The 18,483-nt window shown below is 51.1% G+C and overlaps 1 protein-coding gene across 4 annotated transcripts in view; it reads right to left on the bottom strand.

Annotated features, from left to right (window-relative positions):
- The window catches only part of LOC101527525 (putative HLA class I histocompatibility antigen, alpha chain H), a 129,346-nt gene extending 116,185 nt beyond the window's left edge, over positions 1 to 13,161 (bottom strand). For 3 of the 4 annotated variants that reach the window (XM_058665806.1, XM_058665814.1, XM_058665799.1), the window contains exons 1-6: positions 13,052 to 13,161; positions 12,513 to 12,782; positions 12,000 to 12,275; positions 11,195 to 11,470; positions 11,003 to 11,116; positions 10,581 to 10,613 (exon numbers count right to left, since the gene is read on the bottom strand). In XM_058665806.1, coding sequence (XP_058521789.1) covers positions 10,581 to 10,613; positions 11,003 to 11,116; positions 11,195 to 11,470; positions 12,000 to 12,275; positions 12,513 to 12,782; positions 13,052 to 13,124 — 1,042 coding nt within the window. In that variant the 5' untranslated portion in view covers positions 13,125 to 13,161. Of the gene's footprint in view, positions 1 to 9,915; positions 10,243 to 10,580; positions 10,614 to 11,002; positions 11,117 to 11,194; positions 11,471 to 11,999; positions 12,276 to 12,512; positions 12,783 to 13,051 lie in introns of those variants that run through there. The other variant, XM_004598782.3, reaches the window with a different exon arrangement.
- Between the last annotated feature and the right edge of the window lie 5,322 nt (positions 13,162 to 18,483).

Here is an 18,483-nt window from a genome sequence, read left to right as displayed (position 1 = left end):
GAGCCTGTCTGTCCCAGATGGCTAGCAGGTGGCGCCATCGGACCATGCCAAGGGAAATCCAAGCTGGCTGGCCGTGGTGTCTACTCCTGTGTCCCCTGGTTAGACTTGAGGCAGCCTACCATCTGCAGAGAGGGGCCTAATTGCCCCCGTGCTGAAGTCTCACCAGCAACATTCTAAACACTTCTATTTCCCTATCTCCTAATTGGAAAACAAAGGGGAAGGAATTGTGGCACATTGGGTGAAGCTGTTGCTTCAATGCCAGGATCCCATATGGGTGCCAGTTTGTATTCTGGCGACTCCACTTCCAACCCAGCTCCCTGTTATGGCCTGGGAAAGCATCAGATGATGGCCTAAGACCTGATGAAGCTCCTGGCACCTAGCCGCAGATCGGCTCAGCTCTGACCATTGTGGCCACTTGTTGTGTGAGCTAGCAAGTAGAAGAATCTCTCAATTTGTCCTTTTCTGACTGCAAATTTGGCTTTCAAAAATAAAATCAAAGCTCATAAAAAATCATTTAAAGTCAAAAAAAGATGCCAGCCTGTGACACAGTGTGTTAAGATTCCTCTTATTATGAAGGCATCCCTTATACAACCAAAATACAGAAATCAGGCAACAAAATGGAAGGAATTGAATTTCTCCAAGTGTCAGTGTGGATTAAAGAATTCACAATAAGGAGTAAGTGCAGCTGTGCCATGTGGGTTATCCAGGATGTGTGTATCCTTGTGTATTGTGGGGAAATGTATGTGTTGGTAGGCACCTCAGTGTTGAGTCGGGAGGGGCATGTGTGAGGGCAGGGCTGAGGCAGGGCTCCATTTCCATGGTGACGCAGGTGCAGGAGTCTGTACAGGCCCCAGGGACAAGGGCCACAGGGTCCTACAGAGCCAGAGGGGCTGGTCCTGTTGCAGGGACATCTGGGTGTGGTTAAGGACTGGGACTACAAGGACACCTGCCCTGAGAGGGGCCCTGTGTGGGGACAGAGCTGGGATGAGCTGTGGAGCTGGGACAGGGCCTGGGATGCTGGTGATGAAGAGCAGGGTCAGTGCTCCTGGGAGGGACCCTGACGGGGAGGCAGGACTGAATGAGTGAGGAATGAATGACACAGACAGGTAGGGAGCAGCCCAGCAGCTGCCACCCTGATTAGCCTGTGTGGGTGTGGGGGGTCTCTGTCCTTCTTTCCTGCTGTTCCTGCTTGCTCCCAGCTGCTCTTGGCTGCTCCTTGAGACAGGCCCCTCCCAGGCCAGGCAGTTGTGACAGGAAGCTCCAGGTCTCCTGTGATGCAGCGTGAGCTGGGGTAGGAGCTGAGCCTGCAACAGGAGTGGACCAGGGCCTGCCTGTGAGCAGGAGAGGACGAGGGGCCCTTGGGGGTCTCCCTGGGTCCTTGGAATCCAGAAAGGAGGTGGGAGGAGACTTTGGATATTTTTTCTTATTTTCTTTCTTTATTTTTGACAATCTTTACATAGTTAGTTAGGGCACAAAGGTTCAAGGGCTACAGAAAAATAGGTAAGACTGGGGAAAAGGGGGAGGTAAAGGGAGAAGCCCCACCCAGTCTCCCATCCATCCAGGTCCCCGATGTGGGGCATGCTCCAAGGGTCCTGCTCAAGTGGTTTTGATAGTTCAACAGCTCTGAATTGCTGCCAATCTCACCATTCCAAGCACAATGAGGTCACTGAAGAATCCATTGATTGACATAGTCTATCTCTGAGTCTCCATTTGCCCAGTTTTTCACTGCCAACATCTGGCTGGGGTAGTTGATTGATTTATTCTGTCCTCTGTTGTGATGCCAGGTATCCTCTGCAGGTTCTGATAGACTGCCATATCCTCTATGTGCACCTGGTTATGCTCTCCACTGCTTCGTCTGAGCCTCTGAAGAGGCTCGGCTCTGGCACTTGCACTCCATGGCAGACCATGGAACCTGCACTTCTCTTCATGGTTGGGGTTCTGAGTCCGGCAGTTCAACTGGGGAGGTCCCCAAAGAAACTTTGTCTGAGGTGATTCCAGACCAGATTCTTGTGTGTACTTGGCAAGTAGAGGGCCTGGTATAATCCATCGCCCCAATAAGCCGGTGCTTGCAATTGCTGGTTTTCTTTTCTTTTTTTTTTTTTTTTTGCAATTGCAGCAGACTAGTCCAGTCTGTCCCACATCCCATTCAGCTCTCATGCATCCAATGGGCATTGAAGCCTAGTTCAACCCAATCAGCCCGACTATCCAGCCCACACACAGGCTGTTGGGTGCCTTTCTGTCTAGCCGCCCCTGCCTCGTCCTGATTTTCATGCTGTCCAGTGGGAGTGGTAACCAAAGAGGGAGGTGCCCACTATTTCCCTTCTAGGCCACTCCCACTCTCGGATTATGCACTCTCCAGCTGGGATTTAATTTGACAGATTTAGCCTCCAGTGCCAGCCTCTGCCATCTGATACTGTGGCAAAGCCCAACCAACCCTCACCCACTCCAATTTCTACAGACACCAGTCGGAACAGTCAGCCCAACCTGGCCCTTCCCTAATCTAGTTCACATGAGGCCCACAGGTGTTGTAGCCCTGCCTGGTCTGGTCTGCTCACAACCCAGCTCACACTTTCCAGTGGGAGTAGCTGTCCAGCAGGGGTGGCACATTCCACCTGCCAGCTCTGCCCCCTGAGGAGGAGACTTTGTTTAGGCACCATGAAAGGTGCACCTGCTGGTGTGTGCTGTCCTATATTACTCAATGTTGTCTCTCTCACATTGCTGAAAGTCTGTTAGATGCTTTGATACCCCATGTTTGATTGACCTTCAAACATCACTTGTAGTACTCAGTTGTATTCAGCCATAAACCTTCACATGCTTGGAGGTTTTGTTTTTATTTGCATCAAACTTACAAGTATCTATAGTTGAAAGAGTTCATTATTTTTGAAGCTTTCTTATAAGAGGCTGGCATTGTGGTGTAACATGGAAAGCTGCTGCCAGCAATGCCAGTGTCCCATGCGGGCGTTGAACAGAGTCCTGTGTGCTCCACTTCTCAGTCAGCTCCCTGCCCTTGTGCCTGGAAGAGCAGCAGAAGCTGGCCTGGCTGCTGGGACCCTGCAGCCATCAGGGAGAAGGAGGAAGCCAGTGGATCCTGCTTCAGCCTGGCCCAGCTCTGGCTTTGTGAACACCTGGGGGTGAACCAGTAGGTATCAGATCTCTAACTGCCTCTTCCTTCTCTAGATGCAAATAAAAAAAAAATAAATCTCATGGCAAGCAATACCCTTCATGTCTTCTCAGTTTCTGCCTTCCCAGGGGCCACCGCTCCCAACACCTGAGCTGACCTTAGCCTTGGCTCCCCCATCTCACACTCAGTGTGTTTCTGAGATCCCCTGAGTGTCCACCTGCAGCCATTGTGGGCTGCATCGTGTTAAGAGCTCCTGGTGTCTGTCATCAGCAGGAAGCCCACTCAGCCTGCAACCCATGCTGTGCTGCTCCTTTACTTGCACTTTCACCTTCTGCGTCTGTATTCCCTGCTTCATTCACACTGACTGTGAAGGCCGGGGACTGTGCAATCTCAACCACACTCAGGCTGTGTCTGAACTCCCGGTAAGTGTGCATGATCTGTGTGAGCAGACACTCACAGGCTCAGGTATTGCCAGAAGGGGAAGGGAGAAGAAAGATGTGAGTGGCTCTATTACAGTTCTGCCTCCTATTGTAATTTATTTCAGACAAGAGTGACAGAGATACAGGGAACATCAGAGAGAGAGACAGGAAGAGAGAGGTGAGAGAGGGAGAGAGAGCGAGAGCTCTTCCATGCACTTTCTCCCCAAATGGATATGAAAGCTGGGCCTGGTCCAAAGTGAATCCAGGAACTTAGAACTCCAACCAGGTCTCCCAGGTAGCTGTCAGGAGCCCAAGCACTTGGGCCATCTTCTGCTGCTTCCCCAGGCACTGCAGCAAGGAGCTGGATCAGAAGCAGAGCAGCCAGAATGTGAACCAGCTCTCTGCTCTGGGATGTCGGCTTCACATGCAGGAGCTTAAGCAGCTGCACCAAACCCCTTCTCCTGGGACAGGTTCCCATCTCTTACACAACCATTGCTGCTTTCAGATCAGCCAGTCAACCTTTGTTGCTCCTTAGCTGTGCCCCACATCCTGCTATGTCCTCATTTTCTTTTTTTTTTTTTAAAGATTTTATTGTTATTGGAAAGCTGGATATACAGAAAGGAGGAGAGACAGAGAGGAAGATCTTCCATCCGGTGATTCACTCCCCAAGTGAGCCGCAACGGGCCGGTATGCACTGATCCGATGCCGGGACCAGGAACCTCTTCCAGGTCTCCCACGCGGGTGCAGGGTCCCAAAGCTTTGGGCCATCCTCGACTGCTTTCCCAGGCCACAAGCAGGGAGCTGGATGGGAAGTGGAGCTGCCGGGATTAGAACCGGTGCCCATATGGGATCCCGGGGCTTTCAAGGCGAGGACTTTAGCTGCTAGGCCACGCCGCCAGGCCCTATGTCCTCATTTTCAAAGAGCTTTGCTTATGTCTGAAAACCTTTCTCTTCCCTTTGTCCTCAGACATGTCCTCATTATGCTGACCTGGCACTGTTGACCAGGATCAGTTTCTTGTAACAGACAGAGCCTCCAGCTCAGCCAGTGGTTGCAGCCCCAGGGCCCCAGGTTTGGAGTGTTCATTTATCCCTGGGGAGCCTGTGGGCTCCTAGGTTCCTCAGTGAAGGTGGGAGCTCTCAAAGCCTTATCCCTCTGTTCACTCCTTCCCAGCCTGGGCAGTGTGTCTGCTGCTTGCCCATCTGTTGTCCTTTGTCCCAGCCATCTGTGGAGTGCAGGTGTTTAGATGCTGTGACCAGCATTGTCATGGAGATGAGTGCAGCCCTGACCAAGAGTGAAGGGAGTGAAGCAAAGAGCAGCTGCTGAGTCAGCCCTGCCAGGGCCCTCCCATGTCAGCTCTGCCATAACTCCAGGGGAGCACAGGTCTTTCAGCATTCTCTGTTGCCCTTTGTCAGGCTGAGAGCTGAAGGCGTGGGGCTGTGATGGCAACCTCTAGTTTTATATATCTATTATACATTTTATATATTACATAATTTGTTCTGCTACTTTCTTGACCAACAGCAGAGAGCTGGATTAGAAGTAGAGATGTCGTGCCCGGCAGCGTGGCCTAGCGGCTAAAGTCCTCGCCTTGAATGCACCAGGATCCCATATGGGCACCGGTTCTAATCCCGGCAGCCCCACTTCCCATCCAGCTCCCTGCTTGTTGCCTGGGAAAGCAGTCAAGCACAGCCCAATGCACTGGGACCCTGCACCCACGTGGGAGACCTGGAAGAGGTTCCTGGTTCCCGGCTTCGGATCAGCGCAGTACCGGCCGTTGCGCTCACTTGGGGAGTGAATCATTGGATGGAAGATCTTCCTCTCTGTCTCTCCTCCTCTCTATATATCTGACTTCGTAATAAAATAAATAAATCTTAAAAAAAAAAAAAAAGAAGTGGAGATGTCAGGACTTGAACCAGTGCCCAAATGGGTGTCCCCACAGCAGTTTGTTATAATCTTTTGTGTTTCTATGGAATTAGCAGTAATGTCCCCTTTTTTCCGGCTTTTTTTTAAAGATTTATTTATTTTCAGTAAAAATCAGATATACAGAGGGGAGGAGAGACAGAGAGGAAGATCTTCCGTCTGATGATTCACTCTTCAAGCAGCTGCAATGGTCCGAACTGAGCCAATCCAAAGCCAGGAGCTCTTCCAAGTCTCCCACACGGGTGCAGGATCCCAAGACTTTGGGCCATCCTCTGCTGCTTTGCCAGGTCACAAGCAGGGAGCTGGATAGCAAGCGGTACTACCAGGACATGAACTGGTGCCCCATATGGGATCTCAGTGTATGCAAGGCAAGGACTTTTGCTGCTACAAGTCTAAGGTGCCAAGCCCAGATGGGTGTCGATGTTGTTGTTTGTTTATTTATTTTAAGATTTATTTATTGGAAATGCAGATTTTACAGAAAAATTAATGGAGAACCAGAGAGAAATATCTTTCATTAGTTAGTTCACTCCCCAAGTGGCCATAATGGCCATAGCTTACCATATGCAAAGCCACAAGCTCCACAAGGAGCCACCTCTTACTCTCCCACTCAGGTGCAGGGTCCCAAGGCTTTGAGCCATCCTCCGCTGCTTTCCCAGGCCACAGGCAGGGAGCTGGATGGAAGGTGGAGCAGCTGGAACACGAACAAGCTCCCAAATGGGATGACGTGCTTGGAGGCAGAGGGTTAGTCAGTGTGCTGGGCCATTAATCTCTCCTTTTTAATTTCTAATTTTACTTATCTCAGTTTTTATAAGGTTTTTTGTTGTTGTTGTTAGTCTGGCTAAGTATTTTTTATCTTGTTTTTCTCAAACCAGCTTTTGTTTTGGCTAATCTTTCACATTTTTCTTGGTTTCACTTTCCCTTAGGTGGCTCTGCCTCTTATTTCTCACCTCCTGCTAATGTGGAGTTTTGTTTGATCTTGTTTCTCTGTGAACAAAGTTCTCCATCTGTTTATTGAGATCAAATTGAATTTGTAAGTTGCTTGGAGAACCATGCATGATTTTATCATATTAACTTCTAATCTTAGATCTTGGGATATTTCTTCCAATGCTTTCGTTGATGTTGTGATTTTTTTTAATTTATATTTTATTGGAAAGGCAGATTTGCAGAGAGAAGAAGATAAAGAGAGAAAGATCTTCCATCTGCTGGCTCACTCCCCAAGTGGCTATAATAGCCTGTGCTGAGACAATCCAAAGCCAGGAGGCAGGAGCTTCTTCCAGGTCTACCAGAGGGGTGCAGGTTCCCAAGACTTTGGTTCATCCTCTCCTGCTTTTCCTGGACACAAGTAGGAAGCTAGATGGAAAGCAGAGCAGCCAGAACATGAACCAGAGCCCCCATGGGATCCCAGCAGATGCAAGGTGAGGATTTAGCTGCTGGACCACCATGCTGTGCTCCAACAGAAGCATTTCTATCACACCTCAGAGCTGCAACATCAGGACCCCAAAGCTGTCAGTGACATCTCTAATGTAAAAATCAGGGCACCAGGGACAGCAGTCCTGGTGCAGGCCCAGATCCAGCATCGGGGTCATGGGTGTGAGCTGTGCCCTCTGTGCCCAGAAGTCGGGATGTGGTTCCCAGCTGGGACCACCCAGGGTGAGGCCATGGATTCTGCTCCTGGCTGTGCAGCCTCAACCAGGTTTTCTGTATTTTCTCTTCACTGAGTCAGCTACAGTGTCACACAGTCAGGTGATGGGCAAATGAGAAACTCCTAGATTTCATCGAGGGCTACAAGGAGGGAGAGCCCATGTGGGGCACCATGTGAGGCAGCAGGATCCAGGGAGGTTCCACGTGCTCAGCTGTGAGCCTCTTTCTGAATCTTCCACCTGGGTTGCCACTCAGGAGAGAGGATATCATGCGTCCCAACGTCCTGTGTCATCACTGACCATCTGTTCTTTTTATTTCTTTCCTTAATGAAAACCAGGGAGTTAGGTGTGGGCACTGGCACAGGGGTGAAGACTCAGCTTGGGACACCTGATCCCATCTCAGTGCTCTGTTGGAGTCCTGGCTCCACTTCCAGTCCAGAGTCCACCCAGTGCACACCCTGGGAGGCAGTGGATGAAGCAGGAGGACACCTGGACTGAGTTCTGGGCTCTGGGCTTTGGCATGCCCCGCCCCCAGCAGTGTGGACATTAGGGGAGTGAGCCAGGGGATGGGAGAACACACTCCTTTTCAAAAAGATGAAAAAAAAAATCTTCAAATAAGTAGAAATATTTTTTATCCCTCTCCCTTGTAGTGCTCTTTGTTCACAGGCCCAAGGGTTCCCAGTGTGGGTGAAAGCAGAGTTGATTGTGGGCTCTCAGAAACACAGGCGCCTTTGACCTTGGCTGTGCCATGTCTGGATGTGAACATTGGGAGCTGAGAGTACAGTGACTGCCCCCTCCCCCGAAGTCCCAGCTAACTGGGAAGGTGCCTGGTTTGCGGGTGAAGGTAGGGCCTAGGATTGGTACTCTCTGCCCCACCTGGCACCATTGCCCAGCACAACAATCTGGAGAAGGTCAGAGGTCAGGGGGGAGGTGTGGCTCAGAACCAGGTGCATGTGTTGCCCACCTTGTAAGCCTATAACATCATAAGTGAAACCTCTCTAAGCTGTGCTGCCTGCACCCAGGTCTCTGCCAGAGCAGCCCCTCACCATGTGGGGTCCAGGGCCCAAGTGTGCTCATGTGACCATCTTTCAGGGGAGGCTGAGGTCCAGGTAAGAGTCCTGTCTCCCCTCTTGCAAGAGTGTGCTGTGAGGGTGGCACCATCAACACCCACCTGAACCACATGCAGATTCCCTGCCCACTGCAGACAGTCCCAGCCATCCCAGTGTCCAAGAATTCCCTAGCATGTCTGTGGTCTCTGGTCCTTACACCGACCCTAGCCTTGCAAATAGTGGGGCTGTGGCTTGTCCCCTGATCTACCATCCTCCCCCACCTAGCCCTGCAGGCCCAGGGCTCGTTCTTGCGCCTACTAACATCACTGTCACTCCTTGGGTGCTCCATCTCTGCTCATGACTGCAAATGTGGTCCACATGGAACCACCTCTTCAGTATGTTTCTCCTGCACAGACATCTCCCCTCAGCCCGAGACTCATGGTCACTGCCAGCCCTGCAGTGTCACTCACTTCTAAGGGCCCGGCTCCCACTACTCCTTCACTGAACACCTAGATGGCACTTCCTTGGATCCACCCTCCAAGGTCACCCTTTTCCCACAGTGATTCCATCCCCCCACTGGCATGGCCTGAAGCCCTGGGTGTCCTCCTCACCTCCTCCTTCTCATTCCCTGGATGCAGTCCACTGGAAGTGCTGTCCTTCTATACATGCTGCAGAAGGATCTAGAATCTCATATCTCCTACTCTGCCCATGACCACACCCACCACAGTGACTGGCATCCTTGCCTGGATACCACAGTACCTCCTAGAGTGTTGTCTCCAGCCTCGCAGTCTCTCAGCCCCGTCCTCATGCAGCAGCCAGGGTGGTCCCTGGATAGGAGAAGGTGCACACATCCCTCCTCTGCTCGGAGCTGTCTCGTGGTTCCCACCTCACTCAGAGCCAAGGCTGAGCCTTCCAGTGTGTGTGTGGTCTACTGGACGGTGATGCCCCAACCCAGCCTTCCTGAAGGCTCCCTGCTCCGTGTGCAGACTCGCTCCTGCCCAGGGCATTTGCACTGGCTGTCCCCTGCCTGCACAGCACCTGCCCAGATACCTTTGCAGATGACTCACTGTGTCCTTCCAACCTTCCTCAGGGTCACCTCCTCAGGGCAATGCATGCTGACCACGATGGTGAGACAGCCAGCTGCTCTGGCATTCACACCCACCTTGGACCACCTTGCCCAGCACTGGGTCTGACTCACAGTAAAGTCAGCTGAGTGATGAGCATGTAGCACCTGCCCCTTCCAGACCCCATGGTTCATTAGTGGAGCCTGAGACAGAGGCCGCCTGTGCCCGCTACAGAGAAGGTCCCCACCTGCTGGTGTCCCCGCGGCCTGTGCTTTCTCACAAGTGTCCTCTGCTCTCCTGCTTCCCCCCTCCACTGTGTCCTGCACACACGGAAGTGAAGGCCACCACAGCTAACACACAGGAAGAGCAGGTACAATCAGCCAGTGACACTAAGGAGCAAAATGAACATAAGAAGATGAGAACCAAGTACTGAACCTAAGCCTCAGCTTTGGCTGCTCCAGTTCCATACAGGTTCCACTGCCTCAGGCACATGACACAAGTCAGCCTGGCCATGGTTGAATGCTATGACAGCAGGTACCGGTGGACATGTCCTACCAGACAGACCAGGACACTGCGGCAGCTGAGTGACAATGAGAAAGTCCAATGGATGGAGCACTGCCTGGGCACAGCCCTGTCCTTACCCAGGACTTTTCCAGCCTCTCCTCTCCCCACTTATAACATACTCAACACAGGAAACACACGGATTCTGGAAGGTTCTTGGTGCTTCTGTTTATTTTCTCTCTCAAATTTTTGGAATTTCCTCTTTTACTTTTCTCACCAACACCTCGTGATTGGAATTGGAAAAAAAATAAAAAAGAATTGCACAGGGAAGAACAAATCTGCAGCAAATGACAAAACTTGAGACAGGGACAGAGGAGCCCATGCTGGGCTGGGAGGGCCAGGCTCCCACCTCACACTGTGCCCACAGGAACACACTCAGATGCCTTGGCAGGAAGGGAGGGCAGGGCTTTTTGAAGAAAACCAAGATGAGGACTTCAGCATGTCTGTTGCAACAAGGCGGTTGTCTCACACTACAGAAACAAGGTGAAAAATTGAGGTCATTGCCTATGAGGACAGGAACGTATTGTGCAAATGCTCAGATTCAGGGAACCCCCCAGCCCCTCAGTGTCCCCTCACCCAGGCCCCTCTCCCCTCCAGGCCCTCCAGGTATCACTTTTCAAGCTTTGAGAGAGCAAACAGTCCCTGGGCACTGTCCCCACCTGGGAGAACCAATCAGGACTTGGTGACAGCCCTGGGGGTGTGGCTGAGGGAGGAGCTACAGAGCAGGCGGGGCAGCTTCTCCAGGGGCAACTGACTATAGCAAGGGCTTTGGGGACTCCCCCACCTTCAAACACACCCCAGTGCTTACCTGCGGCCTTAGTGTAGCTCCCCCCTTTCTCACCTGTGATAGAAAAGAGCTGGTGAGAGACAGAGAGAGGGCAGGACCTGGGGACTTGCCTAGAGGAAGCCCAGAGAAGTGGCTCATGTCAGAGAAGATTCCAGACCCATGGCTAGCAGACCCAGGAAAGGATCAGGAGGTGCCTCTCGTGGAGATGTTCCTCACCTGGGACCTGCTCCTGACCTGGGGCTGCTGGAACTCAGGACCCCATGAGCAGAGTCATCCCCGTGGAGTGTTTGTTCTCCACCTTCATTTGTGCTTCACACCAGAGCCAGTGTGAGCAACCTGGGACTCAGCTAGGGGTACAGGTGTGTGTGCACAGTGCTTCCCAGGAATGGGAACCTTCTCTCTGGGGGACCAGGGACTCAGACCCAGCCCTCACACTGACCTACTTGAGTGCTTCCTCTTCATCATCACAGCAGTGACCACAGCTCCAGTGAGCACAGCTGCCAGGAGGACCAGGCCAGCGATGACTCCCCACATGGGCACAGTGGCCTGAGGAGGCTCTGAGAAGGGAAGGGACAATAAGGGGCTCTGACCCAAGGGCTCAGTCCCGCCTCTGTTGAAGGCTCTGCCCTCCTTACCCCATCTCAGGGTGAGGGGCTCAGGCAGCCCCTCATGTTCCACGTGGCATGTGTAACTCTGCTCCTCTCCAGCAGGCACCAGCACAGATGCCCACTTCTGGAAGGTTCCATCCCCTGCAGGCCTGGTCTCCACCAGCTCTGTGTCCTGGGTCAGGTCCTCCCCATCTCGCTGCCAGGTGAGTGAGATGTCCTTGGGGTAGAACTTGAGGGCCCAGCACCTCAGGGTGACCTTCTGGTCAGAGACTGGGTGGTGTGTCACGTGTGCTGTGGGTGGGTCTGAGGGAAGATTTGGAAAATTCAGGCCTTTCATGTTCTTCCCCTGACACTAAAGTTACACTCAGTGACCCTGAGAGTGGACTGCAGAATGGGGTGGTGGAAGAGGTCAAAACCATGACCTAGCCTGGATAAAGACAATAAGATACTCTAGTGTTTGGAAAGTTCTAGAATCAGGTATCTGGCTAGGGTAGGAGGGCCCAGGTCTCTGAGGAGCATAGCCTGGAATGAAACCTCCCAGCACACTGGCTTGGAGGGGAGGGAGGGGTGAGGATCACAAAATCTTGGTGGAGTCCAGGGCACCAAGAGGGTTATTTCCAGAACTTTCTGTGCCTTCCCCCTGTCCCTCCCCTGGTCCCTCCTCCCCTGATGGAACAGCGGATCTCTGGCACTGGACCCAAAACCCAGGAGGATGTCCCATTGTGGCCAACAGGAGAGGGGGACACTGGCCTGGCTCCCACTTTCCTCCCCTCCTTGCTGCCCCAGCCCCCGGGGGAGGTGGGTGAGGGCGGCCCCTCCCAACCCCGCACACCTGATCTCTGCAGAGTGTCCTTTCCCATCTCCAGGTATCTGTGCAGCCACTCCACGCACTCGCCCTCCAGGTAGGCCCTGCTGTTTTCAGCATCACCCGCAGCCTCCCACTTGCGCTTGGTCTTCTGAGCCGCCATGTCGGCCGCGGTCCAGGAGCGCAGGTCCTCATTCAGGGCGATGTAGTCAGTGCCATCGTAGGCCCACTGCTCGTACCCGCGGAGGAGGCTCCCGTCAGCCCCGATCTCGCAGCCGTACATCTCCTGGATGGTGTGAGAGTCTGTCCCCGCCCGCGGTCAGCCCTGGCCACGCAGCTCCGCCCCCGCCCTCACCGACCCGCGGGAATTCAGCGGAACCCGAAAAACGAACCCCGGGCGTGTCCCGCGGGCTTCTCCTGGCTTGCAGCGCAGTCCCCTAGGCACATTCTGCTTGGCGCGCAGTCTCGGGGTGGGGGGGACCTCGGCCCCGGGGACCCCGAGCGACCTGGGCGCACGTGGGGAGGGGTCGGGTCACTCACCGGCCTCGCTCTGGTTGTAGTAGCGGAGCGCGGTCTGAAGGTTCTCGTGGAAAATCTGTGTGTTGTTCTTGGAGATCTGTGTCTCCCGGTCCCAGTACTCCTGATCCATCCGCTGCATCCACGGAGTCCGGGGTTCCTCTCTCGGGTTTTCGGCGTCGCTGTCGAAGCGCACGAACTGCGTGTCATCCATGTAGCCCACGGAGATGAAGCGGGGCTCCCCGAGGCCGGGCCGGGACACAGCAGTGTAGAAATAGCTCATGGAGTGGGAGCCTGGGGGAGAGAGGGGCTGAAACCCGAGCAGATCCTCACCCCGAAGTGGGACCCTTAGGACCGAGGAGTGCGGAGCTGGGTTAGGGAGGAGACTAAGGAAGTGTGGGGACTGCGAAATTTCGCGGTGGGGAGAAGAGAGCGTTTTAAATTTCGGGAGGGACAGAATGCGAGAAGCAGCCAGAAGCGGCTCCCCGGGGTCCTGTGTCCCCTCCCCGCGCTCCCCTCGCTCCTGCCCCGCAGAGTCGGTCTCCCTCCCGACCCGCACTCACCCGCCCCGATCTCGGTCAGGGCCAGGGCCCCCGCGAGCAGCAAGAGGAGGGTCCGGGGCGCCATGGACCCCATCCTGGACCGCTGAGGAGACGCTATCCCGGTTGGGCGGCGCTGTTTGGTTCCTTGGAAACCGCTCGCCCAATGGGAGTGCGAGGTGTACCCGCGTCACCATCAGGAATGTCCGGGCAGAAGGAGCTCACTCAGGCTGTGAGAGGGAAAGTGACCCTGGAGGAGGTGGGGACTCCCTGCTCTTGCCTCCCTGGCCCAGACCTGCCCTGGGACTGAGAGCCTGAGGGCCAGGCGGGTACCAGAGACTGTGCCCTGACCCTGTGCCCGGCTGCCCAGGCCTGTGTGATGTCCCCTCCCTGAGGATAGGCCCGGGGCTGGCTGAAGGATCCCTAGAGGCCTAGACCAGGACCCGCCCAAATTTTTATTTTCCCAATTCAATTATTATTTGCATCTAAGACTGCGTGTTCTGTTGTTGCACTGGTATTGTTCAACCTGATTCACATTAGGAGGGCGTTAGATTTCAGGTAGCCCCACAAGATGCTAACATACTGCTGGGGATCTCAGCTGGGGTCTGTTAAAATATCAGAATCCCCTACACAGCGCTTGAGCCCTGCCCACCTGCTGCTTTAGAATCCTGACCTCTGCTCCTGTTCCCAACTCCTCCCAGCCCTTCCTCATTGTTTCCTCCTCTACCTGTGTTCCCCTCCTCCATTACACCCCTCCCCTTCCTGAACTGGGGCACTATCAGGGTCCCTCTCCTACCACCCAGTTACAGTCATTCCTACTGTGGTCAGCTGCTTTGCTGGTGTGAGTCAGGAGTACCATTGCTCATGTAAGCAGCCAAGCAGCAGCATTTGCTGTGGTGTAGCCACTCCTGGAGCTGCTTGGAGTCCAGAATGTTCTGCCTCCACCCATCTTGCTGCTGATATATCTAGAAAAACAGCAGAAGATTATCCAAGGGATTTTCCACCCACTGGTTTACTCCTACGTGGTCCCCATGTCTTGGGCTGGAACCAGGAGCCCACAGCTACATCTGGGCCTCCACCAGCATGCAAGAACCCAAGCACCTGAGTCATCTTCTGCAGCTTCTGCAGATAACTGAGCCAGGTGCTGTGTTCTGGGATGCTTGGATTGCAGGCAACTTAACCTGATGCACCACAGTGCCCACCCTAGCCATTCCTTTCAAGTGAATAAATAGATAAATAGACTGTTAAATGACCCATTCTAATTGCTCCATCTCACTTTCAAAGAACTAAATTCAAAGAACTAAATCAGATTGTATTATTAGTTTAATTGCAGCATGTGACAATCATAAAAGGAAAAGTACAACAAACATTGGGGAAAATTTTGTTTCATGGAATGAGTGTTCACGACAGCTCATGAATCCCTCCAGGGGGGATGACACTTACCTGGAGTCTCAAGTGCGCACTGGAACCCGGGCTTTGCTAGCTTTTCAATCCTGCATCACAGGTTGCCACACTCAGTGTCTTGGAACTATGCTCCTTCCTTGTTCCCATTCTGGGTTAGACTCCAGGCCTGGTGTGGCTGTGCTCTCTGGGCAGGCTCTCACAGAGGTGACATGCGGTCTTGGGGTTGGAGTTATCCTCCAGCCTCCCCCAGAGCTTGGGGTTGCAGCCTTAATACGGAGAAAGCAAAGGCTGTGTTTACCTTTTTGACTTTTGAAGAGGCATTTGAGGTCTTCAACTGGTTTTCTGAAATAGACACACTTGTCTTTCAAGTGTGCCTAGTTGTGTTCCTCTCCTTTGCACAAGAATCAGCAAAGGAAGAGGTCCGACATGCAGCATGCGCACAGAGGGCAGCCCACACACTCATGGGCTCTGCTCCCTGAGACTAATGACTGGAGGCGTCACAAACCAAGAGGGTGTGCAAGCACAAGCTGCTTGCCAAAGCCAAAGGCCATCAGTTAGAACAAGAGCAATTCCTATAGGGCAAGTGTACCTGGAAGGTTCAGGTGGCTGGTCTCCAGCATGTGAGGAGGCATAGCAGCACCTTCCTGGCTCAGGCCCTGTTCCAGCTAGGTAACCATTCAGAACCAGGGGAATATCTTCAGGCTCCCCATCTATGAGGTGTGGCTCAGGCCATAGGCCTTCTCTCAGCTGGGCCTATGGCCTCTGTGGCCCTGGCCCGCTCTCCCAAGAAAAGGAAGGAAAATAAGAAGGGAAGGGAAAGAGAGAGGAAAGGAGGGAAGGGAAGGGCTCATTCATGATCATACCTGCATGTGTAATTGCTACTATGGTAGCCAAACAAATTTCTAGCTAACCTGAAAATTGTATTAATCTGCAGGTCATTTGGGGTCATAAGGATACTTTAAGAATATAAATTCTTCCAATCCCTGACATAAAATATCATTCCTTTTTTATTATCTATAATTTCTCTCATCAGTAATTGTAATTCTCACTCTGAAGATCATTCATTTTGTTGGTTATTTATTCCTAAATAAATTTTTATACCTATAATGAATGGTGGTGTTTTCTCAACCTCTCTTTTAGCAAGCTTTCTTTTAAACAATTTTTTCTTTAAAAATGCTAAAATTTTGTATGTTGATTTTGTGCTTTACCACTTCACTGCTAACAGCTTTTGGTGGATATTTCATGCTTTTCCATGCAAAAAAATCAAATCATCCATAAACATGATGCTTTACCCTACCTTCCAAATTGGATGAACTTTTTTTTGTATCTTTGTCTGGTTTACATCGGAAATGCTGACTTCCTGAAAAGAGTTTTACAGAATCCCATTTTTTCAATTTGTTTACAGTAGTTTGAGAACTTTTTGGATTGATTCTTCCCTAAATATTTTGGAGAATTTGGCTATAAGATCATCAGACACTGGACTTTTCTTTTAATAACTGCTTCAATCCTTTTTTGTTTTTAAGATTTATTTATTTTTGTTGGAAGGTCAGATTTACAGAGTGAAACAGAGAGAAAGATCTTCCATCTGCTGGCTCACTACTCAAGTAGCCGTAATGGTGGAGCTGAACCAATCCAAAGCCAGGAGCCAGGAGCTTCTTCCAGGTCTCCCACACCGGTGCAGAGTCCCAAGGCTTTTGGGCCATCCTCAACTGCTTTCCAGGCAACAAGCAGGAAGCTAAAAGGGAAATGAAGCAGCAGGGATACAAACCTGGGTCCGTATGGGATCCTGAGTATGCAAGATGAAGACTTTATCCACTAGGCTACCACAATGGGCCCGCTTTGATCTTTTGCTATTCGCTTCTGAAATTTCTGAGGTGTTTTTGGTTGTCCCAGCATTCATTTTCTGTTAATGTCACACATTCCAATGATTTAATAAACACCTATTTAGGAAGTACGGTACGGGACATAAAAAACCTTCTATGGAGGTTCTGTATTATTCTAAAGTTATTGGATGACTTTTATACTTCAGGACTAGAAGTATCTAGACATGTACTTGAGGTATTTATCCCAGCAGAATTCCTGACATGTTATTAATTTACCTCGGGTCATAGTCACCAGGCCCAGCATTTGCATTATAATTAACATGTTACAACTGCAAAATCATTCCTTAGCTATCCATAGCAGGTCTCCAGATACTAACTATGTAAAATGTAACATCTGTATTCTGCTTCTTTAAATTTAAGTAATTTGGCACTTCCATCTACGCTGGACAAGTCCTCTCACTGTTTACAAGGCTGATATTAAGGAACATTGCAGACCACAGAAAGGAACTGCTCACAGACGCCTGGATCCAGCTGTCCTGGCATGCCCACCCACAGGCAGTGCAGCCCTGGATGAAGCCATCCAGTGTAATCTGCCTTCTCCAATCTGTCAGATTCTCAAAGGTGGGGCTCCCAGACCTGGTCAGAGAACCTGTAGGGAAACCTTACAGGGCTTGCTTGACTGGTTCCTGCAGGTATCCCAGAGATATTCCTTGGGTAGGTGCTGAAGGCATCCTGTTGGTCTGGGACAGACTTGTAAGCCTTGCGCCCTATCAGTCACAGGTGTGTTGGATCCGACAGCCACTGTGTTAAATGGAGGCCACACACCGTTGGACAGTGCCAACTATCTTACCCACCCCACCTCAGTCCAACCTCTGGGAGGTTTTTGTGTGTTGTCTTTTTAAATTTTATTTTATTAATGCACTTTTGATAAATATTTTTATTTAAAAGACAGAGATACAAAGAGGAGACAGAGAGAAAGATCTTCCATTCACTGGTTCACTCCCCAAATGGCCACAGTGAGCAGAGCTGAGCCCATCCAAAGCTGGGAGTCAGGGGCTTCTTCCCCATCTCCCAAACAGGCACAGGGGCCCAAAGACCTAGGCCATCCTCGGTTGCTTTCCCAGACTATTACAGGGAGCTGCATAAGAAGTGCAGTAGGTGGGATACTAGCTGGTAGCCAAAGAAATGTAGGCACCACAGGCAGATGCTTAGCTTACTAAGTTACAGTGCCAGCCTGTATTGTCTTTTTAATTTTGATTTTATTTATGTTCAACTCTTTATTATGTCTTGCCTTCTACCAATTTGGGGCTTGGCCTGGTCTTACTTTTCTAAGTCCTTAGATGTATTTTTAAGCTGTTCATTTGAAGTGTTTCTGGTTTTGATGTCTGCTCTTATTTCTATAAAATTTCCTTTTCATGTGGTTTTTATTGTATGTCATAGTTTTTAACATATTATATCAGAGAAACAGACACACACACACATCTCCCATCCCTGATTCATCCCACGAATGCCTGCAACTGTATTGTATTGGAATTTATCTTTTTCCCCATGTCTAATAATATTTGTTTTATATGTTTGTGTGCTTTGGTGCACATATTTACAACTTTTTAAAAATTTTATTTATTTTTATTGGAAAGGTGGATATATAGAGAGAGGAGGAGAGACAGAGAGGAAGATCTTCCATCCGATGGTTCACTCCCCAAGCAACCGCAACAGCTGGAGCTGAGCCAATCCAAAGCAAGGAGCCAGGAACTCTTCCAGGTCTCTCATGTGGGTGCAGGGTCCCAAGGCTTTGGGCCATCCTCCACTGCTTTCCCAGGCCACAGGCAGGGAGCTGGATGGGAAGCGGGGCTGCCAGAATTAGAACCGGTGCCCATATGGGATCCCGGTGTGTGCAAGGCAAGAACTTTAACCACTACACTATCGCGCCGGGCCCTATATTTACAACTGTGACATTTTCCTGTTGAGTTGATCCTTTTATGAATTTACAATGACCTTCTTCATCTTTTTTATACTTACTTGTTGTCTAAACTCCATTTTCTCTGATATTAGTATGGCTTCTCCTGCCCCTTTTTTTACTTCCGTTTGCAGTTCTGTCTTCTCAGTTTCAGCCTCTGTGTATCTTTACCAAAGAAATTAATGCCTTGTAGGCAGCATACACTGACGCCTTTTTCTTACAGATTTAGTTATTTATTTACTCAAATATTCTGTCTGAGAGACAGAACATCA

This window comes from Ochotona princeps, chromosome 1, assembly GCF_030435755.1.
Source record: "Ochotona princeps isolate mOchPri1 chromosome 1, mOchPri1.hap1, whole genome shotgun sequence".
Classification (NCBI taxonomy): Eukaryota; Metazoa; Chordata; class Mammalia; order Lagomorpha; family Ochotonidae; genus Ochotona; species Ochotona princeps.
Note: the sequence above shows the minus strand (reverse complement) of the source record. Positions and strands in the feature narration are given on the sequence as shown.